The sequence below is a fragment of the Oncorhynchus mykiss genome, chromosome 7 (assembly GCF_013265735.2).
Source record: "Oncorhynchus mykiss isolate Arlee chromosome 7, USDA_OmykA_1.1, whole genome shotgun sequence".
NCBI classification, from domain to species: Eukaryota; Metazoa; Chordata; class Actinopteri; order Salmoniformes; family Salmonidae; genus Oncorhynchus; species Oncorhynchus mykiss.
In genome coordinates, this window is record NC_048571.1 from 40,682,229 (window position 1) to 40,708,481 (window position 26,253).

The 26,253-nt window shown below is 42.6% G+C and overlaps 1 protein-coding gene across 2 annotated transcripts; it reads left to right on the plus strand.

The window, feature by feature from the left end:
* Nucleotides 1-777: 777 nt before the first annotated feature.
* ngfb (nerve growth factor b (beta polypeptide)) lies at nucleotides 778-25,621 on the plus strand. Of its 2 annotated transcripts, none has more exons than XM_021608267.2 (3): nucleotides 778-939; nucleotides 18,478-18,621; nucleotides 21,819-25,621. In XM_021608267.2, the coding sequence occupies exon 3, from the start codon at nucleotides 21,831-21,833 to the stop codon at nucleotides 22,443-22,445; it is 615 nt and encodes a 204-aa protein (XP_021463942.1). In that variant the 5' UTR covers nucleotides 778-939; nucleotides 18,478-18,621; nucleotides 21,819-21,830; the 3' UTR covers nucleotides 22,446-25,621. The 2 variants fall into 2 exon arrangements, with proteins under 2 accessions (XP_021463942.1, XP_036839144.1); XM_036983249.1 differs by lacking the exon at nucleotides 778-939 and adding an exon at nucleotides 16,811-18,343.
* The last annotated feature ends 632 nt before the right edge of the window (nucleotides 25,622-26,253 follow it).

Consider the following 26,253-nt stretch of genomic DNA (forward strand, 5'->3'; position numbering starts at 1 on the left):
AGTGTTTTCACTTTGTCAATGTAGTGACTCTAGATTGAGGAGGAAAAACGTTTTTTATACATTTTAGAATAAGGCTGTTATAAAAAAAAAAAATTACACGTGCAGTGTATGTGGTTATTCTGAAGCAAACTCAGTGCCAGCGAGGCTGCTGGTCACTAAAAGGGGACTGGGCATCATGGAAATTCAACAAGTATTTTTATTTAACAAGATAAGTCAGTTAAGAACAAATTCTTATTTACAATGACGGCCTAGGGACAGTGGGTTAACTGCCTTGTTCAAGGGAAGAACTACAGATTTTGACCTTGTCAGCTCATGGATTCGATCTAGCAACCTTTCAGTTACTGACCCAACACTCTAACCTCTAGGCTACACACTGCCATCTTAACCCAATTACATGACTATTGTCAACTGGTCACTTTTCAATCACAGCCTGTTTTACCTCTAGGAATGTACAGGGAAGTAACCCAGGGAAATTAGCATTGTACACACACACTGATATTAACATTGTCTGCAAAGCATTGTATTGTTCTGGTCCGTGAATGCTGTGTTGTAAGAGACTTGTTACTTTTTTCCCAATAAGATCCTGTTTTGACATCACATAAACGTGTGTGCCTCATAATCAGATACTACAAACTACACATTAAAGGTGATTGTCTACAGCATTGATCATGAAAGCGATATAGTGGCAGGGCCAGGCAGCCAGGCACTAGGACCTGCAGCACTCCTCAGCTGAAAGGAGGCACTGGCACTGGGACTCTTCTGACTATAACTTTTCAGAACGGTCAATTTCCAAACAAGTACAAAAGGCTGACTGGATTGTCTTCACTCAATGAGAAGGAACTGGGCCTTTTGAGACCCGACTTGTGGAGATAAACCTGTGGAATAACACGCACACTGGAATATAGCTCAGTATTGGTTGGGACATCCACTTGTGAAGAGGTAGGAGACTTTACACAAGTTCAGCCACTCTGCTGCTGTGTTGTAAAGCCACATTGGGAAACATACTTACTCATACATTGTGTAAAAAGAAAAAGGTTGAAAATTATTTGACCTGAGCTTTTCAGAGAAAAAAAACATTGCTATTGAACATTCAAGTATGCTGTTCAACTTATTACAACCAGATAAAGCTCTTGCAATTAGTCAAATACCTTCATCGTCTGTGTACCAACTCAATGTATTACGTCTTTATGATTGTACTTGCTTGCATGCCAAAACCTTCTCTGTCAGTGGTCTGGTTTACCTGAAGTGACTGGGAGAGGGTACCATATTTTTTTTTTTTAAATAGCCACCTAGCTCATTCATAGACTGTCTATTCACGAGGCTGTTTGCTGGCTGAGAACAGCTGTCCAACTCTCTGATAGAGCCCTGAAGCTCTTTATAAATGCAAATACAATTGAGAATCGAGTCACGTTTCGATGGAGTATTTAGCTGTTTTGGCAGCCAGAGCTAAACGCCTCTGAACATAACATGTAAATGAGCCAAGGTCCAAGGTCCTTGGCTCTTATAGTAAATTCTTACCTAGGTGTTTCAGCCCCGTACTGGCCTTCACCAGGCTGCCTGGTTGAGGGCTCAGCAGAGAGGTGGTAGAGGTAGAGATTGAAGCCCGTGGTTGAATGGGATGCTACCATCTCATCTTTTCCCTAAGGGAGAGTTGTCACTCATTGCCCAGCCTCGAAACCCAGCCTCTTGCTCCTCAGGTTACAGCTGTACTCAGATACCCACCACTCGCTCTCTCTCTCTCCTCTATGGACTGCTAGGCACTACTCCAAAAGCTAGTCATTTTCTGCTTTGTTTTCTTTCTATTCAATTTAATTAATTCAGTTAGCAATTTGAATTTTATAGACTTTAACATTTATGTTCAGACATTAATTTCACATGTTATCTCCACTCACAGGAGTTGTTGAGATACACTGAGGTATCCCCCCAAGGCCTATGTTCACTCCCCTTCAAAGAGCTGTCACTCAAATGGCACTTACATAGAGATCACAGAGTTAGTTGTTTTGGAGTGAGAGGAGGGAATGGAGGGTGCCAAACGACAAATGGAATTGACCCCTATTGTGGAATTCTGAGGGGCTGCCGGAAACAAGAGAGCAGCTGTACTAAATGTTTACCTCTGCAGTGCTCAAATGTCCTGCACTCTAAAGGTTGCTGAGTTAAAAACAACCCAATTCGGGTAAATATTGGACAGAACACACGTTGGGTTATTTTGATTCTGCCAGTTGGGTAACAAACAACCCGTTGTTTTCTTTAAGTTGGGTTGTTGATGCTGGGTTATTGAGCTTTATACAACGAGTGGATCTAATCCTGAATGCTGATTGGTTAAAACCGCATTCCAGCCGGTGTCTAGTCCACAAGTTGCCACCGGTTAAATCTATGACATTAAAATGTGTATTTACTCTGTTCCATCAGACTGCACAGTCCACTGTCTCATCAGCCCAGCCACACACTTTATCTCCACTATAAAAAGCATCAAGATATTATCTCACATTTCTTTTATACTAACATTTAGTTTTCAACAGCGGAGATTTGTATAAACCTTGATGTCTGTCTCTCCAACATTTGCAACATTGTTGCAATACTCAAATTCGATCTCCAGCTGTCCCATAGTAATGAATGTGTCGGGGCGAGACAGACAGGCAGGCATGCAGCGTTTCTCAGTCAGTCGAAATCATGAATAAGCTGGCATAATTTTTATGGATATATGCAAACAAGGTCAAACGAAACTCAGTGCCGCTAGTTTGCAGTCTTTCCAACTTCAGTTTGAAGTAATTGTGTTAGCTATGTTGTTGGCTAGCTTCTCTGAGCAACAGTGTCGAGGCGAGTGAGCACGTATGCCAGGCGAAATCACACCTCATTAGCTCATTGTTATGGATATATCCAAATAAATGCCGCTAGAGAACAGCTTGAAGAAATACAAATGCTTTGCTGTTATTCTGGCTGCACTTTTTGAAGTGACTGTAAGTAAGCGTCTCTAGCAACAGAACCGATAGAACGAACGACCAACCGGCTTGGGTAGGAACCCTAGATTTGTGTCGGGACTATATGTTGTGGAAGGATGAAATAGTATGAATAAATTGAATAAAAGTGCTAATGCCATAAAAGCCGGTGTTTGAAGGATATATATTGGCACGGCTTCGTCTCGAGAGCCTAACAGCACCCGTGCCAATATATCCTCCAAACACCGGCTTCTCAGACATCCCTTTCCAACTGGTCATATCGGAAAGACTGGAGGTGTGGCTTTCAGAGAGGTATTGTTGGCCATCCTTGAGAGTAAATGTAATTCCTGTTCATCCTGTTGTTTGTACAGCGCAAATTATTCTACAACAATAGATATTTTAATATACAATTAATAACGTTATTATTTAAATATCATAACAAAGTGGTAACTATCACAGCATTGGGATATGCACAGGCACTTGTGGAAATAAACTTGTGTGCTTGCTGGACTCCAAATAAACAGATACATTTCGGGATATTTATAACGGGTGGGCCTCAACTATACAGCACACAACATACAGATGTTTAATTTCGCAAGAGCTAGACAGCACACAACTTACAGATGTTTAATTTTTGCAAGAGCTAGACGAACTGTATGCAGTTCAGACCAGAGATGCTTTCCTTCTTATCACACTCATCATCATCCGTTCTCTCAGCAGAGGCTGTAACAATAGCAAATTCCATGCATCATCTGAATGGGAGATGGGCACTGTATCAGTGCTATTATCACTGCTAATAAGGGAAAACACTCCCTAACCTCCCTGCATTTTCCTGCTCTTGGGGTCTGTGCAAATCCAACTTACTTCCAAATCTTACCTGTACACACAGCAAGTTCTTTTGTGGCTTAAATACAATACTTTTCCAGCCCAATCGCCTTTCGGCCACTCCTTTTTGAGTCTCTTATCCTGAGGTATTACGTGAGGTGTTTGGTTTTAGGGAAGGTGTTTTACAGTGGTTAGTCTCACCTGACACAGTATGTCTCTCAGAGTTGACAGTGTGAAGGGCTTGAAAACAGGTCCCTAGGGACAGATAATCCTTCCCTGCTTGCTGGAGGGGTTTCACGGTGCGAACCAAAGCCCCCAGGCGTTCCTCTGACTGATCCCCAGGATTACTAGTAGAAGTTCAAACCGGAGAGGGCACAGGGAGAAATATTAGATTTATATTATATATTGGAGCATACTTGTACATGTATGAAACAGGACAAATCTAAGCACCCCTATTTGACTGCTGGCCCGCTCTCTTTACTCCTCTTTTGTCTCTCCTCATCTGGTATGAGCTGAGGTGCATTGCTGCGGGGTTGCAGTGCACTCAGGAAGTCTACAGCTATTTGACCCCATGGTCCGGTTCATCTGCCAACCAATCTGTTCCACAGGTGGGTGGGTGGGTGGGTGGGTGGGCCTGGACTCCCAGACGTGAGATCGCCCTACTCATTAAAGTAATATGCTTCAGCGCATGAGGCGTTTTCAATCAAAAGTGAATATAAGATTGTGTTTATACTGCAAATCTATTCCGTCTATATCACAGATTGCAAATGTCACATTTGCTTAACTTTCAATAAAAGTCATTACTGCCAAACAAGAATGAACCGATTTAAATCATATGAAAAACACATTGAAGTTAACCCTTCAAAATACCATATTTTGAAGACAAAAATCTACAGCACTAGAATGCCTGGCCACACTTTAGTCGACATAACACAAATCTTCTACCTGAGTCTACCGCTGTAATAACTTACCCTGTATCTGTCAAGGACATCTTCCTGGAAATGACCGGACCAAAGCGCAGCGTGATGAGCGTACGTTTCTTTTATTTTTAATGAATGTCGCCAACAAAACAAGGCCACGACCGTGAAGCTTAACTTGGGCAACAATGCCACTAACAAAGTCAACTACCAACAAATGCGAAAGGAAAAAAAGGCTGCCTAAGTATGATTCCCAATCAGAGACAACGATAGACAGCTGTCCCTGATTGAGAACCATACCCTGCCAACACCTAGAAACAAAAAAAAACATAGAAATAAAGAAACTAGAATGCTCACCCTAGTCACACCCTGGCCTAACCAAAATAGAGAATAAAAGCCTCGCTATGGCCAGGGTGGGACAGTACTTGGACGCACTGAGCAGTCACAGCGCACCGAAGACACAGTGCACAGTGCAGGTGCAGGATATCCTGGGCCGTAACGGCGCCCTGGCTGGATGCCCACTCTAGCGTGGCACTTGTGGAGAGCTGGCATATAGGGCACTGGGCTATGAGAGTGAGTGCGCTTTACCGTATAACACCATTACCACGCTCCTTATGGTAAGAACGGGGAGTTGGCTCAGGTCTATACCCTGACTCTGCCACTCTCCCCGTGGGCCCCCACAAATAATTTAGGGGCTGCCTCTCGTGCTTGCTCCGCTGCGGCAACTCCTCGTACTGTTGCAGTTCCGTGTTTGTTGCTTCTAGCTCCTCCTTAGGACGGCGATATTCATCAGCCTGTGCCCAGGGTCCCTTGCCTTCCAATATCTCCTCCCATGTCCATTCCTCCAGAAAGCGCTGCTCCTCCCGGCCACGCCGCTTGGTCCGTTTGTGGTGGGTAGTTCTGTCACTGACATCTTACTGGAAATTACCGGACCAAAGCGCAGTGTGATGAGCGTACGTTTCTTTTATTTTTAATGAATGTCGCCAACAAAACAAGGAACCGACATAAGTTCAATAACTTCTTTGTTGTTGTAATATCCCAAACGGACATGTCAGTTTCACCATTTAGAATTCCAGCTTTAACAAGGGTCCCAGGACCAGTGGAAGGAAAATAGCCCCATAACATCATATTTTATAGTAGAAGTTGTCTTCTGCATCTGCATGCTTCTTTCGACGCCAAACCCACCACTGATCTGTGGGGTCAAAGACCACTATTTTCGTGTCATCTGACCATAGCATCGGTTCCAATCCTAGTGCCACTGCCATTTAGCAAACTCCAGGCATTTAAATTTGTTTGCTCTCAATAAAGTTTTTTTTTCTGTCAACCCTTCCAAACAGTCTATTGAGACAGAGACACTGTCTAATTGTAGATTTGGAGACCCGGAGATTTGTAATTTGCCAAGTTTGGCCCTTGGATTTGCCTTTGCCTCCCAAACCATCTTCCTCGCTGTGCATGGGGACAAGATACACTTGCGTCCAATACCAGGCATGTTTACCACTGTTCCACTGGTTTAAAAAGTCTTAATTGTTGCCCTAGTAGTGTTTTTTTAAAGCAATTTTTTTGCACTCATTACCTGAGTCATGAAGGTCAACAACCTTTATCTCTTTTCATCTGTGATGGATGAGAAAGGGATTATACATGCGTGTTTCCAAATTTTTATATCCCAGTGAAACAGGAAGCCATGGAAGGCCAAAATACAGTTCCTTAAAATGAGAATAACTTGAAAAAATATCATGTTAATGCAGATAAAAATATATATATTTTTGTCCCACACAATCTGGGAGGGGACTGTGGATCTGTCTCTGTTCATTTATACGTCGGTTCGTACATTAGTCACACGTGATATCTCAGACAGAACTGGCCCGATTTTGACAAAACTTGGGTGAATGATGCATCTTGCAATAGAGATCTGGCATTTACAAAATTACACTGATTGTTCAGATGGTGGCACTATAATTAACCAATAAGGCCTGAGGGGGTGTGGTATATGGCCAATATACCACGGCTAAGGGCTGTTCTTAAGCACAACTCAACGCGGAGTGCCTGGATACAGTTGTAGTCGTGGTATATTGGCCATATACCACAAACTCCAGAGGTGCCTTATTGCTATTATAAACTGGTTACCAATGTATTTAGAAAAGTAAAAATACATGTTTTGTCATTTCCGTGGTATACGGTCTGATATACCACAGTTTTCAACCAATCAACATTCAGAGCTCTAACCACCCAGTTTATAACACATTTTGAAAGGTAAAGCCCCTGAACCCATTTGACCTAAAGTCACGGCATTCGCTACATAAGTCCCACTCCTCACAAGGAACACATTTGCCTCAAGGACGCGTAAGGTCCGCCATGATGGATTTTCTGCCATTTTGAAAAAACGCTACTCTTCTGGGACCGAATGACCGATCTGCACAAAAGTTGATATGTGTCATCTAAACATTCACATGAGAGTGGTCTTGCACATTAATACAAAAATCTGTCAAGGATATTCGTATTGTAGAAAAATTTGGTCCACATGTTGCAAACACTGACAAGACTCAACATATGCAAGAACATTCATATTGACCTCATGGTGGCGCTATAAAGGGCACATGTTTATATCTCTTGATCTGTTTGACCCTGTTGATTTGAGTGATTAAATTTGGCACACATGCTCAGGGATACAAGGCATTCGGAAAGCATTCAGACCCCTTCACTTGTTTTTGTTACATTACAGCCTTATTCTAAAATGGATAAAAAAAATATTTTCCTCATCAATCTACACACAATACCCCACAATGACAAAGCAAAAAGAGGTTTTTAGACATTTTTGCGAATGAATGTACCTTTTTAAAAATGTCCAAAAGCCACTTTGCATTATCTTGGCTGTGAGTTTAGGATTGTTGTCCTGTTGGAATGTGAACCTTTGCCCCAGTCTGAGGTCCTGAGTGCTCTGGAGCAGGTTTTTATCAAAGATCTCTATGTACTTTGCTCCGTTTATCTTTCCCTCAATCCTGACTAGTCTCCCAGTCCCTACTGCTGAAAAACATCCCCACAGCATGATGCTGCCACGACCATGCTTCACCGTAGGGATGGTGTCATGTTTTCTCCAGACATAATGCTTGGCATTCAGGCCAAAGAGTTATATCTTGGTTTCAGACCAGAGAATCTTGTTTCTCTTGGTCTGAGAGTCTTTAGGTGCCTCCAAGAGGGTTGTCATGTGGCTTTTACTGAGGAGTGGCTTCCGTCTGGCCACTCTACCCAAAAAGCCTGATTGGGGGAGTGCTGCTGAGATGGTTGTCCTTCTGGAAGGTTCTTCCATCTCCACAGAGGAACACTGGAGCTCTGTAAGAGCCCTGACCAAGGCCATTCTTCCCTGATTGCTCAGTTAGGAAGAATCTTGATAGTTCCAAACTTCTTCCATTTAAGAATGATAGAAGCCACTGTGTTCTTGGGGACCTTCAATGCTGCCAAAATCTTTTGGTACCTTTCCCCAGATTTGTGCCTTTACACAATTCTGTCTCGGAGCTCTACACACAATTCCTTCAACCTCATGGTTTGGTTTTTGCTCTGACATGCACTGACAACTGTGGGACCTTATGTTGACATGTCTTTGCCTTTCCAAATCATGTTCAATCAACTGCATTTACCACAGGTGGACTCCAATGAAGTTGTGGAAAAAGAATAATACTTTTAAATGTATTTTACTACATCTTTAGAATAAGACTGTAAAGTAACAAAATGTGGAAAAAGTCAAGGGGTCTGAATACTTTCCAAATGCACTGTATGTATTTTTAGGCATACAGTTGAAGTCGGAAGTTTACATACACTTAGTATGGAGTCATTAAAACTCGTTTTTCAACCACTCCACAAATTCTAGTTTTGGCAAGTCGGTTAGGACATCTACTTTGTGCATGACACATGTAATTATTCCAACAATTGTTTACTTATAATTCACTGTATCACAATTCTAGTGGGTCAGAAGTTTACATACACTAAGTTGACTGTACGTTTTAAACAGCTTGGAAAATTCAAGAAAAATGATTTCATGGCTTTAGAAGCTTCTGATAGGCTAACTGACATCATTTGAGTCAATTTGAGGTGTACATGTGGATCTATTTCAAGGCCTGGGTTCAAACTCAATACCTCTTTGCATGACATCATGGGAAAATCAAAAGAAATCAGCCAAGACCTCAGAAAGAAAATTGTAGACCTCCACAAGTCTGGTTCATCCTTGGGAGCAAACAATAGTACAATAGTACGCAAGTATAAACACCATGGGACCACGCAGCCGTCATACCGCTGAAGAAGGAGACACGTTCTGTCTCCTAGAGACGAACATACTTTTGTGCGAAAAGTACAAATAAAACCCAGAACAACAGCAAAGGACCTTGTGAAGATGTTGGAGGAAACAGGTACAAAAGTATTTATATCCACAGTAAAACGAGTTCTATATCGACATAACCTGAAAGGCCGCTCAGCAAGAAAGAAGCCACTGCTCCAAAACCTCCATAAAAAAGCCAGACTATGGTTTGCAACTGCACATGGGGACAAAGATTGTGCTTTTTGGAGAAATGTCCTCTGGTCTAATGAAACAAAAATAGAACTGTTTGGCCATAATGACCATTGTTATGTTTGGAGGGAAAAGGGGGCGGCTTGCAGGCCGAAGAACACCATCCCAACAGTGAAGCAAGGTGGTGGCAGCATCATGTTGTGGGGCTGTATTGCTGCACTTCACAAAATATATGGCATCATGAGGGAGGAACTGAAGCAACATCTCAAGACGTCAGTCAGGAAGTTAAAGTTTGGTCGCAAATCGGTCTTCCAATTGACCCTAAGCATACATCCAAAGTTGTGTTAAAATTAAGGACAGCAAAGTCAAGGTATTGGAGTGGCCATCACAAAGCCCTGACCTCAATCCCATAAAATAATTGTGGGCAGGACTGAAAAAGCATGTGTGAGCAAGGAGGCCTACAAACCTGATTCCGTTACACCAGCTCTGTCAGCAGGAATAGGCCAAAATTCAGCCAACTTTTGTGAGAAGCTTGTGGAATGCTACCCGAAACATTTGACCCATGTTAAACAATTTAAAGGCAATGCTACCAAATACTAATTGAGTGTATGTAAACCTCTGACGCACTGGGAATGTGATGAAAGAAATAAAAGCTGAAAAAAATCTCTCTCTCTGCTATTATTCTGACATTTCACATTCTTAAAATAAAGTGGTGATCCTGACTGACCTAAGACAGGGAATATTTACTAGGAGTAAATGTCAGGAATTGTGAAAAACTGAGTTTAAATGTATTTGGCTAAGGTGTATGTAAACTTCAACTGTGCGTGTAGATCTACTATGCAATTTGTTTAGATGTGTAATTTTTGTTAATAAACCCTACCCTTTAAAGCTGGAGTCCTTAATGGTGAAACTGTCATATCCGTTTGGTATATTACACCAACGAAGCAGTTACAGGAAACAACAAACATTGTTTTTTGTCCCTCGGACATCATTGCACATGTGATAGCACAGCAGAATATGTACTGCTAATTGTTTTACCACACTGCTCCACGCCTATACCTTCGTTTTGTCCACAAAACAAAGACATTAACAAAGGTGCTGGAGTGGGCAGTTGCACGGTTTCCCCTAATGCAGAATCCATCTTTAATTGTCATGGAAAAACCAGTACAATAACATTGGACAAGTTAAGAGGCTAAATGAAGGTCAGCGAGAGGATAAACAAGATCCAACTTTCCATTTGAAATGGAAGGGAACCAATGAAGTCCTAATTGGATAATGTTACTGCAAACAGTTTAGCCTTTTAAGGTCGTGCAGAATGATTTGAAGCGCAGACTCTGTACCTCACCTCTACATTCTCTGTAGGCAATAAGACACACTTGAAGGAATAGTTCATTAATAATGATCAACAAGGGGGTAGGTGGGAAGGCAATGAAGTGTTGAACCATCACTGGTTGCACATTAACACCATGCTGACTATGTCACAAACGGCGTGAGTCTCAATTATTACTCTAAATCGGAATTCAATGTCTCAGGTAGTCAGTTCTCTTGTTCCTTTGTCCAAAGGCAAACATTTGTCATTTGATTTTTGGGTGAACCTTTCAAGATGATTGGCCATGTCCGGATACCCTTACTTGTATCCTAAACAGTAGGCTGTTTGGAAATGCGAAAAAAAATACAATTTTGTAGTATGTGAAACATCGAAAACTGGGCAAAAAAAGCTACTCTGAAAATATAGTTTACCAAGCTACCAATTACTTCAAACTGGAAGAAGTTAAGCTACATTCAAGCTACCCTTAAGAAAAATATAGTTTACTGAACTACATGTACTTTGACATTTTTTTTCATTACATATAAATTGCTTGGTGAAAATGTGTAAATCTGAAATGTCATAGACTACAAATTTCAAGGACAGATCACTTTGGAGTCATATGTTAACATAATGTGTTATTTAGCCTATTAAACACACAAAATATGTTTCAAGGGAGAATAAGGCAGATCTGGTACCTAAAAAGAAAGGAAATTATTGCCTACTTCACCCATAGTTTGTTTTCTTTTGACAAAAAAAAGTAGTGTGTAGTTCGAGTGGTTAGCTACACTGCTACATGGAAAAACAGTAATCAACTATTTAACACACTACCTAGATTTGAATTTAGTTCAACTACCACCAAGCTACTGCAAAATGTATACTGAACCAAAATATGAATGCAAGAAGAAACTATTTCAATGATTTTACTGAGTTACAGTTCATATAAGGAAATCAGTCAACTGAAATAAATTCATTAGGCCCAAATATATGGATATCACATGACTGGGAATACAGATATGCATCTGTTGGTCACAGATACCTTAAAAAAAGATAGGGGCGTAGATCAGAAAACCAGTCAGTATCTGGTGTGACCACAATTTTCCTCATGCAGCGCCACACATCTCCTCCGCATAGAGTTGATCAGGCTGTTGATTGTGGCCAGTCGAATGTTTTTCCCGCTCCACTTCAATGACTGTCCGAAGTTGCTAGATATTGGCGGGAACTGGAACACGCTGTCATACATGTCGATCCAGAGAATCCCAAACGTGCTCAATGGGTGACATGTCTGATGAGTATGCAGACTGTGGAAGAACTGGGACATTTTCAGCTTCCAGGAATTGTTTACTGTCCTTGCAACATTATCATGCAGAAACATGAAGTGAGGTTGGCAGATGAATGGCATGACAATGGGCCTCCAGGATCTCGTCACGGTATATCTGTGCATTCAAATTTCCAATGAGAAAATGCAATTGTGTTCATTGTCCGTAGCTTATGCCTTCCCATAGCATAACCCCACCGCCACAATGGGGTACTCTGTTCACAACTTTGTCATCAGCAAACCGCTCGCCCACACGACTTCATACACGTGGTCTGCGGTTGTGAGGCCGGTTTGACTTACTGCCAAATTCTCTAAAATGACGTTGGAGGCAGCTTATGGTAGAAACATGTAATATTAAATTCTCTGGCAACAACTCTGGCGGACATTCCTGCAGTCAGTATGCCAATTGCATGCTCCCTCAAAACATGAGACGTCTGCAGCATCGTGTTGTGTGACAAAACTGAACATTTTAGAGTGGGCTTTTATTGTCCCAAGCACAAGGTGCACCTGTATAATGATCATGCTGTTTAATCAGCTTCTTGATATGCCACACCTGTCAGGTGGATGGATTATCTTGGCAAAGGAGAAATGCTCACTAACAGGGTGTAAAAAAATTGGTTCAAAAAATTTGGAGAGAAATAAGCTTTTCTCTCTCTCTATGGAAAAATTTGGGGATCTTAGTGTGGGACCAACACTTTTCATATTGCGTTTACAGTTTTGTTCATTGTAGTTAAATTACTAGCTGATCTAGAGTACATGTAGTTCACTACTCCCCAACACTGAAACTGAGTATGCTTTAAATGCAAGGATGTCATGCTAATAAATGTAAAAAAATCTAGTACGAATTCGCTGCATGCTATTGAGAATGAGAATCCTCTTTTCAGACCCACGTGTGTTTGACAACAGCTGATATCCAGCTGTTGCGCCTTACCAAATGAATGAATGGCGGGAAACAATTGCTCATTAGAGGACGCATTCTCAGAATGGGTGAGCCTAGTATGTTGACATTTGTTACTTACTGCATACATTTTTAGTAAAGTTCATTCTAAATAGACCGTGGTGTGATTCGTGCACAGTAAGACTGTCACTGACAGTTGGAGGCTGGATATTTTTTTTCTAGGGGGAAAGATGTTTCTTCTAGTCTGTTGGCAGCTTTTCCGATACGAGTCAGATGGATGGATACACTACACAGCCTCTAACGCCGTTACATGGAGAGGTCCCTCTTAAGAACCCTGAGCCCAGACTGGTGAAGGAGGGTCAGTGCATGTGAAATTGCACACACCAGAGAAAATGTTGTATATCGCAAGCGTTAAGTCAAGTTTATTTTACTTGCAGAGGGGCAATCATCTCTGATATTCTGCGTGACTAGATTTATGTATGCCATCTAAACTTGGGATCTAATTTCAATATTTAGAGGAACCGCAGACAGTTGTATACAGTGCCAAGGGACATAATGTAAATCTGAACATCTGCTTAGATGATCTGCCCTTTGCAAAGTTACAACAGGGCCACGATTGCTCACTTCATTGCCCCTCACTAATGTGGTCTCTAACCCAGAACCGGAAATGTGAGAGGGCCACACAGCACGAAGGTACTGAAACTCGTGTTTTTTGGGGGGGAAGGGGGGCTCTTGGCTTACCTTTGAAATAGAGCAGTGCCATTTAACACATTCTGCAACTCTGGGGGCGAAAGACCATAACAAACACAATGCTTTCATCCTGACACGGCTAGCAGTCATAAAGCAACATGCAACCTGAGGCAGAGGCTTTGAGCCCCGCCGACTGACTGACAAGTAGAGCCACAGCTACACACAAACCGATGAAACAACGGTGTAAACAGACGGAGCCTCCGTAATTTCACAGCAAAACATTGTGAGCTAGATGGACTTGAACGAGCCAAAAGTGGCCTGCTGGCTGCCATTGGTCCAAGCTAAACACTGTACAATGCATTATTGGCTGTGAGATGCACTCAAATGCGTTCTCTTCAATGTTTTGTAGGGTATGCCGGATGTGAGGCCTGTATCAAAATGTTTTGTTCATTGAGACATTTATTCTCTAGCTACATCAAATGACATGTTATTTCAGTGGCCAGGTGTGGATGCTTTGGGACAGACTACGATCAAGGTAAAATCATCTCCCAAGTCTTGATACATTGGTCACGCATAACGTTTAAGGCCTTGTGATAATCTGTCCTATAATAGCTGAATTTGTCCTTTGTGTCTGTGAACTGTAATGTTAACCCAGGAACACAATTTCATCCTATCATTGTTTGCCTTTTCTAGGCCTACTTCGTGGACATCACTTCATTGGAATGATATGAGATCAATGTTATTCCTGCTAAGACTCTTTCTATTAGGTTAAACTGCATCACGTTGACCAATTTCAGGTCGACAAAATATTTCAGGCTCTTTGTTTAAGTGAGCAGAACAATGTGCTAGACAATTGCTACAATGTTGCTTACCAACACCTCTCCTACCCAGGGATCGGGATCGGACAGGAAGACATCATATTGAATGGAGAAATCAATACTGATCTTTGAATCTTTACCATCTAGTTTTAATATATCATTTACAGTGGAAAAACAAAGCCTTTCATGCGTTTTGCTCAGTATTATTTTGTGCTGGTTGTAGTTCACAGGAATGGCTGTCTTCTTTTTGACAGATGTGTTTAAGTGAGGATAATGTGTATGAAGTGACAGTGTGTACAGAGACAAGGGTCCGCTGTGTTCCCTCCAGGCACAGAGACCAAACACAGCCATCAGTGACTAATGAAACTGTCCTAGTTAAACTCCAGCTCCATACAAGTTTACGGTACCTTCCTGCTTGAACTTTTTTCTTTCTTGGTGAATTATGTTTTCAACACTGAAACATTTAAGGACGAATGGCGGAAGGAAAGATAAAAGTGTTTATTCTGATGTCTACCGGATTCTCAATATTACATCAAACTTGTATTTTATTGCAGAAATCACAACAGCAGAATGCAGGCCCGTTTCACTGGCGGAGACGTCTCTACATTCTCTTTACAGACATTTCTAAACACCCTCTTTGCAGGAATTTCTAACACACGCTCTGCACATTATCTCCAGGTAGACACAGCCCCTTCACAATCCCATTTGTTGATTTTGAGTTCTTGGTATTCTGAATGGAATAGTAAGTGATGGCTCAATCTGTGAGATCAGCAGATACACTGGACTACATCCCACTTCCACAACACCACAGTCAGAGCAAGTGTGCTAGGAACACAGAGCCGTCCTGCAGTTGATTACTACAGGTCCTCTTTGGCTTTCAGCAGGCCTAGACGACAGCCTCCTTCCTCCACTCTCACACATCTGCAGTGAATCAAAACAGCCTGCCAATTTCACTCTCTGTAATTGTCATATTTAAGATGATTTCCCACAAAGTTATCACGTGATAACAGTAATACACCCCCCCCCCCCCCCAACTAGATCAAACAAGAATGTTGTCAAGAAAATGGGAAACAGAATGCTTCAATTGCATGCTACTATACTTCTTAGAATGTTCACGCTGGAGTGGGGATAAATGCAGCCTTCCAAATCAGGGCTTCAGTTGAGCTAATGTGTTTTGCATCAACTCCTTAAAGGTGAAACCTTCTACTGTATGACAACATACCATTTTTGCTTGAAATTCATCCTTATCATCTCCCGCTAATTGCATTTTCTGAGACGACCCAGGACCAAAACAGTCATATGATGATCTAATACCTACAGTGAGTATAATAACTACTCACCCCTTTGGATTGTTTCACTATTTTCATTGTAGAATAATAGTGAAGACATCAAAACTATGAAATAACACATAAGGAATCATGTAGTAACCAACTGGCAGCTTCATTAAATAGTACCTGCAAAACACCAGTCTCAACGTCAACAGTGAAGAAGCAACTCCTGGATGCTGGCCTTCTAGGCAGAGTTGCAAAGAAAAAGCCATATCTCAGACTGGCCAATAAAAAGAAAAGATTAAGATGGGCAAAATAACACAGACACTGGACAGAGGAACTCTGCCTAGAAGGCCAGCATCCCGGAGTCGCCTCTTCACTGTTGACGTTGAGACCGGTGTTTTGCTCCAGATACTCAACTTGTCTAAAGGCCAGTTTTATTGCTTCTTTAATTAGCACAACCGTTTTCAGTTCTGCTAACATAATTGCAAAAGGGTTTTCTAATAATCAGTTATCCTTTTAAAATTATAAACTTAATGAACTTAGCTTACACAGTGTGCCATTGGAAGGCAGGAGTGATGGTTGCTGGTAATGGGCCTCTGTACCCCTATGTAGATATTCCATTAAAAATCAGCCGTTTCCAGCTACAATAGTAATTTACAACATTAACAATGTCTGCACTGTATTTCTGATCAGTTTGATGTTATTTTAATGGACAACAAATGTGCTTTTCTTTCAAAAACAAGGACATTTCTTAGTGACCCCAAACTTTTGAATGGTAGCGTAGATTGATTCATTGATTAGGATAACACATTTGGTCTAGCATCTGCTAAACCTTCATGAAGCATTGCAGCATCTCTCTATGAGTCACTTTGAATAAAGGCAGATAAAAAAAAGAGTCTCACACAGCATAAAACTATCTACGGTAACTACAGTTATTCTACAACGTAAAGACCAAACTATTCCCAGTATCCATATCTCTCTCCTGTTCTTTGTGCTTGCCCCCCCCCCCCCCCCCCCCCCCCCCCCCCGAGCCCTGCTATATCAGGCTCTAGGCCAGCACAATGCTATGCTTCATTCCTGCTGTGAGCAGTTTCGCAAGAATGCCCACGGCAACGCACTGAGCAGCATGTCATTCAAAGCCCAGAGGTGGCCCTCAGATAAAGTCACCGGGGCCACAGCTCCCTCTACGCCGGACGGCTTTGAATGGGGGCCGGGCAGACAGGCTCAGGTTACCAGAGGCACTGTGTGACTTTTACCATATAAATGAAGCCAACGTTTTCTGGGGGGGGGGGGGTTGTTCCCATGTGGCAGACGGTGGATTGTCTGTGTCGCCGGGGTCTGGTTGTCAGTCATGCCAGACGGAATTCATTAAATGGACTGACTCCATTAGAGCTAATGAGTTGTAGGTCAGTAGTTGTGGGTGGGCCGCGCTATTCTGAACTAACAGACCATACTGGGTTACTGGGTGTAATTGCACTTGACAGTGACGCTGCAATTTTTTTTGTCATTGCATACATGTATATTCAATGTAAACTCGTTAAAAACCACACAGTGCATTTCACAGAGTCCTAAATAATATAGTGGTCATGGTACAAAGTAACTGGTCTCAAAGATTATTGGAAGGTTATGTAACTGAAAACAAACAAGGATGTTTCGGATTCTTTCATTTAGAGTCCCATATTGGTTTGGAAAATGTGTCTTTCCCTGAGAGAAAGACAAACACGGCTTTTATATACAGTACACTACACTTAAAAAAAAGAGTTCCAAAAGGGTTTCTTCAGCTGTCCCCATAGGAGACACCTTTTTGGCTTCCATGGAGAACCCTCTGTAGAAAGGGTTCTACCTGGAACCAAAAAGGGTTCTTCAATGGGTTCTCTTATGTGGACAGCATTTTAGGCTTGAGATAGCACCTTTTTTTCTAAGAGTGTTGATAGACATCTGGCAAGGTTCAAGGCAATTGGGCTGACAAACTATATGATTTCGTTCTCCCTTCTTCTAGGCCTGTTGGCTGTGACTATGATGAGGAACTTACAGCTCAAAACTGTATTCTGTAGATATTCTCTGAGTGTATACTACGAGCAGCTCTGCTAAGTTCTTTGCCTCTTCATCCATCCATCCATTTGTCTAACTTCAGGAGAAAGACTGTCTGGTGTGGTGTGTTCTCAATTATTATGTTGGGATGATTCTGTGGATGATACTGTGTGTTCTATGTGGTTGATTTATAGTAGCAGTCAGACTGTGTGACAGTAACAAGGTGTTGTTGGAGAAGAGCTATTTGGTGAGGAGCTAAGTCTTTCTCTCTGCCCAAATGGTTATCCACTGTCCTTACAATGCTGCCTCTACGAGAGGGGGTAGAGGGATTACACTGGAATGTTTTGGAGATTCCTGGGAGAGCAATACCGAGAGAGGGTTTAGTGTTCTGTTCACAGATCTATGAGAAAAATGGCTGTGGCAAAGTCATTGAGTTTAATGCACTAAGACCCAAATCTAGTTTATAGTTTTCATATGGGAAACCACACATGGAAACACTAATACAGACAGTATATCACCTCAGCTGCATGTGAGGAATATGTGTTATTATGTCTCACTGTGGATTGATTAAATATATTTCTTGAGCACTGTTTTGTTCAAACCTGTGGGTTCCATACTGTACAATGAATCTCACAGGTCCTGTGTATCACGTGTGTGTACTGGTATGTAACGAGTATATTACACTGGCGCTCTTTGGCCATCCCTCTCCCATGTCAGCGTGTTTAGAGTGGCTTGATGGGCTGCTTTACAAACCCTGTGCATGACTCACCACAGCGCAGAGGGGAAATAATACTGTGGCTACCCCACTTTCCAACCAAGGTGCATGAACACTGAAAGAGTAAGCTGAAGATATTCCGCAACTTTTGGCAGGACCGTTGACGTTGGCTTGAGAAATAATTTGTTGTTGTTAAAACCATGTGCTTTGGTTGCATGCCTTCCTCAGGTTATTTGTGTCTTTCTCTCTCGCCATAGGCAGGTGCCAGAGCCAAGCTGGGGGCCATAGAGAGCCAGACAGACAGTCCTGATGGCAGAAACCTGGAAGGCAGTCTGCTCTGAACACGTGCTCTAGGAGCCCGCCCCGTCAGGGGCCACACTTCACGCGGAAACACTGCACAGGTGAGCTGAACAAGATTTTTTTTATATATATATTGAATCCAATTCAAATTTAAATAATTTTATTTTCATAAAGCTTTACGTAAGAGTAGTGACATGCAAAAATTAGTGAAGATTTCTGCGCGGGTCACAATCTCAAAAAGGGTCACCTGTTTACAGAGTTTTTCCTGGTCAGGTCACTATAAGAACTCCTGGTGTAGAGTTAGAATACAACACACTGTAATGCTGCTTTCATTTGTTTTGGTGTAAAATGATGCCGGAGAAGGCGTGTTCATAGGCGGTCGAATAAACCCCCACTTCCATCCATTTTGCTAGCAAACATCCAATCTTTGGAGTGTAAAATCGATGACATACGCAGAAGATTAAACTACCAACGGGACATTCAAAACTGTTATATCTTATGCTTCACGGAGTCGTGGCTGAACAACGACACTGTCAACATACAGCTGGCTAGTTATACGCTGTTCTGGCAGGATAGAACAGTGGCGTCTGGTAAGACAAGGGGCGGCGGACTATATATTTTTGTAAATAACTGCTGGTGCACGATATCTAAGGAAATTTCGAGCTATTGCTCGCCTGAAGTAGAGTATCTCATAATAAGCTATAGACCACACTATCTACCTAGAGAGTTTTCATCTGTATTTTAGTAGCTGTTTACATACCACCACAGACTGAGGCTGGCACTAAGACAGCATTGAATGAGCTATATTCCGCCATAAGCAAACAAGAAATCGTTCACTCAGAGGCAACGCTCCTAGTAGCCGGGGACTTTAGTGCAGGGAAACTTAAATCTGTTTTACCAAATGTCTATCAGCATGTTAAATGTCCAACCAGAGGGAAAAAAACTCTAGACTACCTCTACTCCACACATAGCTCTCCCTCCATTTGGCAAATCTGACCATAATTCTATCCTCCCGATTCCTGCTTACAAGCAAAAATTAAAGCAAGAAGCACCAGTGACTAGATCAATAAAAAAGTGGTTAGATGAAGCAGATACTAAGCTACATAACTGTTTTATTAGCACAGGCTAGAATATGTTCCGGGATTCCTCTGATGGCATTGAGGAGTACACCACATCAGTCATTGGCTTCATCAATAAGTGCATCGATGATGTCATCCCCACAGTGATCGTACATACATACCCCAACCAGAAGCCATGGATTACAGGCAACATCCGCACTGAACTAAAGGCTAGAGCTGCCACTTTCAAGGAGCGGGACTCTAACCCAGAAGCTAATAAGAAATCCCGCTATGCCCTCCGACGAACCATCAAACAAGCAAAGCATCAATACAGGACTAAGATCGAATCGTACAACACGGGCTCTGACGCTCGTCGGATGTGGCAGGGCTTGCAAACCATTACAGACAACAAAGGGAAGAACAGCCGAGAGCTGCCCAGTGACACAAGCCTACCAGACATGCTAAACTACTTCTATGCTCGCTTCGAGGCAAATAACACTGAAACATGCATGAGAGCACCAGCTGTTCCGGAAGACTTTGTGATCAAGCTCTCCGCAGCCGATGTAAGACCTTTAAACATGTCAACATTCACAAGGCCGCAGGGCCAGACAGATTACCAGGATGTGTACTGCGAGCATGTGCTGACCAACTGGTGTCTTCACTGACATTTCAAACCTCTCCTTCTCCGAGTCTGTAATACCAACAGGTTTTAAGCAGACCACCATAGTGCCTGTGCCCAAGAACACTAAGGTACCATGCCTAAATGACTACTGACCCATAGCACTCATTTCTGTAGCCATGAAGTGCTTTGAAAGGCTGGTCATGGCTCACATCAACACCTTTATCCCAGAAACCCTAGACCCACTCCATTTTGCATACCGCCCCAACAGATCCACAGAAGATGCAATCTTTATTGCACTCCACACTGCACTTTCCCACCTAGACAAAAGGAACACCTAAGTGAGAATGCTATTCATTGACTACAGCTCAGCGTTCAACACCATAGTGCCCTCAAAGCTCATCAATACGCTAAGGAACCTGGGACTAAACACCTCCCTCTGCAACTGGATACTGGACTTCCTGACGGGTAGGGTAGGGTAGGTAACAACACATCCGCCATGCTGATCCTCAACACAGGGACCCCTCAGGGGTGCGTGCTCAATCCCCTCCTGTACTCCCTGTTCATTCATGACTACACGGCCAGGCATGACTCCAACACATCATTAAGTTTGCAGATGACACAACAGTGGTAGGCCTGATCACCGACAGCACTGAGACAGCCTATAGGGAGGAGGTCAGAGACCTGGCCGTGTGGTGCCAGGACAACAACCTCTCCCTCAACGTGATCAAAACAAAGGAGAGGATTGTGGACTACAGGGAAAAAGAGACTGTGCACACCCCCATTCTCATCAAAGGGGCTGCAGTGGAGCAGGTTGATAGCTTCAAGTTCCTTGGTGTCCACATCACCAACAAACTAACATGGTCCAAGCACACCAAGAGGGCACGATAAAACCTATTCCCCTCAGGAGACTGAAAAGATTTGGCATGGGTCCTCAGATCCTCAAAAGGTTCTACAGCTGCACCATCGAGAGCATCCTGACTGATTGCATCACTGCAATCAGTGCCCCTGCACTGGTTAGACTGTACTGGTATCCCCCTGTATATATTCTCACTATTGCTATTTTACTGCTGCTCTTTAATTACTTTATACTTTTATTTCTTATTCTTATCCATATTTTTTTTAACTGCATTGTTGCTTTGGGGCTCATACGTAAGCATTTCACTGTAAGGTGAAATGTTGTATTGTATTCGGCGCATGGGACAAATAAAAGGTGATTCGATTTTTTTCCACACCCACCACAAGAGTAAACATGTTTTTCTTGCTGCACAGTGTGTATTGTGTAAAGCATATTGTGCGAGCTGCCATTACCAGTAACCTGACAACGACACAGCTGTTGTTGTATCTCTCCATCCCTGCACAGTACTGCCATCACACTGAGCCAACACTCTAACAAGTGTCACACATTATAATCCTCAAACTACCTTTCTCTATGGACGAATAGGACAAAGTCCCTCACCTATTTTGAAACCACCTGTCTGTATGCTCTATGATGGATGAAGCGGGAATCCAAAGTCAGTTTCTACAATTCTTGAACAGGATTTGATCCCTAATGTTGATGTCTGTGCGTGTATTTGATCCCTGATGTTGATGTCTGTGTGTGTGTGTTTGATTCCGCCAGGTGTGTGAGTCCATGAGGTCGTCCATGCTGGTCCTGCTCCTCATGGTCAGTGCCCAGGCAGTGGCCACCATGGGAGAGGACTTCTGCCCCCCAGTCTCCGCTCAGCAGCAAGGCCCTGCCCCCAAAAGGATCCCTAACTCTGCCCCCACCGTGGATCCCAAACTGTTCACCAAGCGACGCTACCGCTCGCCCCGCGTTCTCTTCAGTGCCCAGCCGCCCGACACTGAGCCCATGGGACGCCAGGGGTCCGGGGCCAGCAGGGCAAGGCGCAGGGTTGGTCAGCCGAAGCACCGGGGGGTGTATTCTGTGTGTGAGAGCATCAGCGTCTGGGTAGGCAACAAGACCAAGGCCACGGATATATCTGGCAACGAGGTGGAGGTGCTCCCGGACGTGAACATTAACAGCGTGAAGAAGAAGCAGTACTTTTTTGAGACCACGTGCCGTGGCGCACGGGGAGGCAGCACTGGCTGCCTGGGCATCGATGGGCGACACTGGAACTCCTACTGCACCAACTCGCACACTTTTGTGCGGGCGCTGACTTCCTTCAAAAACCTGGTGGCCTGGAGACTGATCCGCATCAACGTGGCCTGTGTCTGTGTGCTTAGCCGAAAATCCTGGCGACAGTGACCGTACTCTCACGGGTCATGTGGTCACTTCAGTACTGACGACAGGACCACTTGGTACTATCATGTGGTCACTGCAGTACTGCAGTCCCAACCCCCCACCACCTACCCACTGGAGTGCTCTGAGACTCTGCCCCACTACAGCCCTCACCTAGCCGTCTGCACAAAGTAAATTATTGATTATGAGGACTGCAAGTATATAAACCAACCATTTCTTTATCACTTGTTGTTGTTGTTTTGTTGTTGATATTGTTATTTATTAAACACCTCAGTACATGCACTGCATGTTGTTTGGCATTATTGTCTGGGTGGTGGCTGTCACAGGGACCAATGTCAAAAGAAGTGGCTACACTTTTTTTAAACTGTAGAAATGTCTGCTCCATGAGAAAGTGGATGAATAGAAACACACCTCACTGAGGTCCTTTGGTCAGCATTTGGCTCACGGCTTCTCTGAGATGTATCTCTTTTACTCCAGAACAAATTCAGTTCTGTTTTTCCAATTGTCAATTTCAAGGCGGATGAACAAGCCATACCTAAAATAAAAAGTCCCTGTGGATAACATTTCTCTCCACGGGCTGACTTTCCTAAATGTCTCAATCTGTTTGCATCATGGAAAGAAATAACATGTAGAGAATAGCTAAGGTCCTTGTTAGCTACGAAGCCTTTAGGAAACTCACCCCAGGAAACGTATTTTTGCCACTTTTTATTTGACTTTTTATTTTTAGAAGGTGTGTGTCATGTTCATCACCCTTGAAAGGTTTCGCGTTAGCTCCGTAGCTGAAGTAGCACTTTAATTTCTCCCATATTTAGCTTTTTCACCCATGACTAAACGCAAATACAATACTGACACAGACCACTGCTTTCAGGAAACTCCCCGCACACAGCGTCCCTCACACACTTTTAATGTGGTCCAGCAGTCCTAGCTAGGTGGTCGAAATCAAGGGATTGGAATCTTCTCCTGGCTGCGTAGAGCATTTCCATAGCCCAAACACTCAGCTGGATAGCCATCCATCCACCTCCTGGCTGTGACCCCAGGACCTGGGCAGGTCGGGTGTAAACACTAATAAAGGTCAGGTTAACCACAGGGCAATGAGGTCACATCTGTGAAGTGAGCTACGGCACTGGTCTTCAACCCCAAGCCTGAAAAGACCCACATGGTCTGACTTGTTGTAATGTATGCATTGTATATTATGAAAGTTTGCACAGATAATGATGTATTTAATGTATGTTGCATATGTATTTCATTTATCATTTATTATGTGTGGCATATGCATTTATTCAGAACTTACTCATGGAAAAAAAATATTCAGCCCAGTGCTAACACAGCTGGTTCAATGTATTCAACTAATCAGGAAGCCCATGATTACGCTCTTAGAAAAAAAGGTGCTATCTAGAACCTAAAAGGGTTCTTCAGTTGTCCCCATAAAAGAACCCGTTGAAGAACCCTTGTTGGTTCCAGGTAGAACACTTTTGGTTCCAAGTAGAACCATTATGGTTCCACATAGAACCCTTCCCACAGAAGGTTCTACAAGGATCCCAAAATGGTTCTACATTGAAACAAAAACAATGGTTCTTTTGAAACCCTTTTTTCTAACAGTGTAGTTGAATCAAGTGTACTCATTGGCTGGATCAAACACATGCATACCTGTGGATTTCCTGGGACTAGGACTGAAGAACACGGATCTAAAGTCTGAGAGTTTACAGAAGTCATAGTTAGACAGTATACTTTGATCCCAAAGCCAGAAATATAAGAGCAGACCAGCATTAGTCGTTTTCAGAGCCCTTGTTCTGTTAATTCCAGACGAAGTAGAGGTGATGTTTTTGTTTACATAACCTAAGTGACATTGCGGTGAAGAATGCAGACAAACTATCAACCAAGGACGTATTGGCTAGTAATATGTATCTGAAACTACTATTTTGGACCCATGGTTCTATAACCAATGCTGTCTCGATTGCAACTCCCAGTCTCCCACTTCTACTATTAAAACTGTATTTGGATGAATAGTAGGCCTACAGTGCTTATTTTCAAATTCACACTAAAATGCATTTTTATTCCACTGTGATATTTGAAAGGCGGACCTTTTAAGGGATGTTTTAAAGCTGAGCCAAACACTGAACTTTTGCCAACATTGAATAGTGGAGAGTAAACCACATGTCCACACTCCCCTCTGGTGTTCTTTTAGATGATCTACAACCTCCCTACAGTTCAAAGACTGCACAACACTGACCATCGCCCATCCCATTCATACTGTCATAGACAGCTGGTCCAATTCTGGTCATGGAAAAAGGACAGGTAAAGACAACTACACAACTCCTCTCAGAGAGTAATGTTAAACCAACAATCTCTATGAGTGATTTCTTTACCAACTAGTTACATTTAATAACCATGAACTATTCCTAGTTGAAAACAAACATTTTGCTTCAAAAACATTTGTCAAACAGGGATTTTCACAGGCTAGTTGGAGAAAGCAGCCATTCTGACACAGATCCAGAAGGGGTCACTGTTTACATCCCTTCAGCCAATACAGAGTCAAAACAAAGTGATCAGAGATACTGTAGCTTTGACCATCACTGCCACAATTGCTTGACCTCCTTCCTGCCCATGGACAAGAGGCCCAAAGAATACACGATTAGAGGTCCTCTGCTAGTCTTACAATGAAAAGAAAACAGAAGATAACTTAACTGTAAAAAAAATCTAATAAAACATCCTTTAATTTGGTTGAATGGAACAATGATATGTTAGTTAGGATCACGCAGACTAAGATATGCTCCAGGTTGCCTCTGAGAATAACATTGACTGAGTTCATCAGGACATGCATAGAGGATGTTGTTCCTACTGTGGAATCTTGGTGCATGTAAACCTGCATGTAAACCATGCAAACTCCCTCAATTCTTTTTTAGATTGCCAAATTGATTCATGATGATTTATAAAAATGTTACATTAAACCTTTATGTAATTAGGCAAGTTAGGTAAGAACAAATTCTTATTTACAATGATGGTCCAAACCCAGACAACACTGGGCCAATTGTGTGCCGCCCTATGGGACTCACAATCACGACCGGATGTGATACAGGATGGAATCAAACCAGGGACTGTAGTGACGCCTCTTGCACTGAGATGCAGTACCTTAGACTGCTACGCCACTCGGGATACCTTTTTTTTATGATGACTCCTTGTCTAGCTTGCTAGCTAAGATTTTGAAAGTATGACGTTGACATGATCAGTCTAATCCAAGCTACGGTAGATATAAAGTAATTTGACATAAATTTATATGTGGCCAATGACCTTGAGCCTTCTTGGATGGGCACTTCTAATGAATTTAATTGAATTTTCAAGCTCTCCCTGTAGATTTTGCGGTGAAGTAGTGTCCCCATGAGTGACAGAACACAGAGCCAATCATTGCGCAACTAGAGAACATTGAATATTTTCCACTGGCAATTTTTTAAATATTTTTTTTTACATTGTATGCAAACTGATACATTATGTGACATGTTTTAATGCAAAACAGGCAACAACAAAAAAAAACATGTATTTTTTTTATTATTGCTGAACAGGTGGGGCTCTGAATGACGGGTCGCCACTGGAAAGTTGGCAGCATTAGCACAAAACTAAAAGCACAAACCACCCCATTTAAACACGGCAAGATGACTGTGAACATGGACGTGCACAAACAGCCCAGTTATGCCCTCTGAAAGGCAATCAAGCAGGCAAAATGTCAGTACAGACACAAAGTCGAATCGCAATTCAACGGCTCAGACATGAGACATACAGTACCAGTCAAAGGTTTGGACTGTCCTACTCATGCAAGGGT

Bases quoted from the DNA above. Each gene is read 5' to 3' on its own strand.
- ngfb (XM_021608267.2), top strand. From the start codon at position 21,831: ATGAGGTCGTCCATGCTGGTCCTGCTCCTCATGGTCAGTGCCCAGGCA.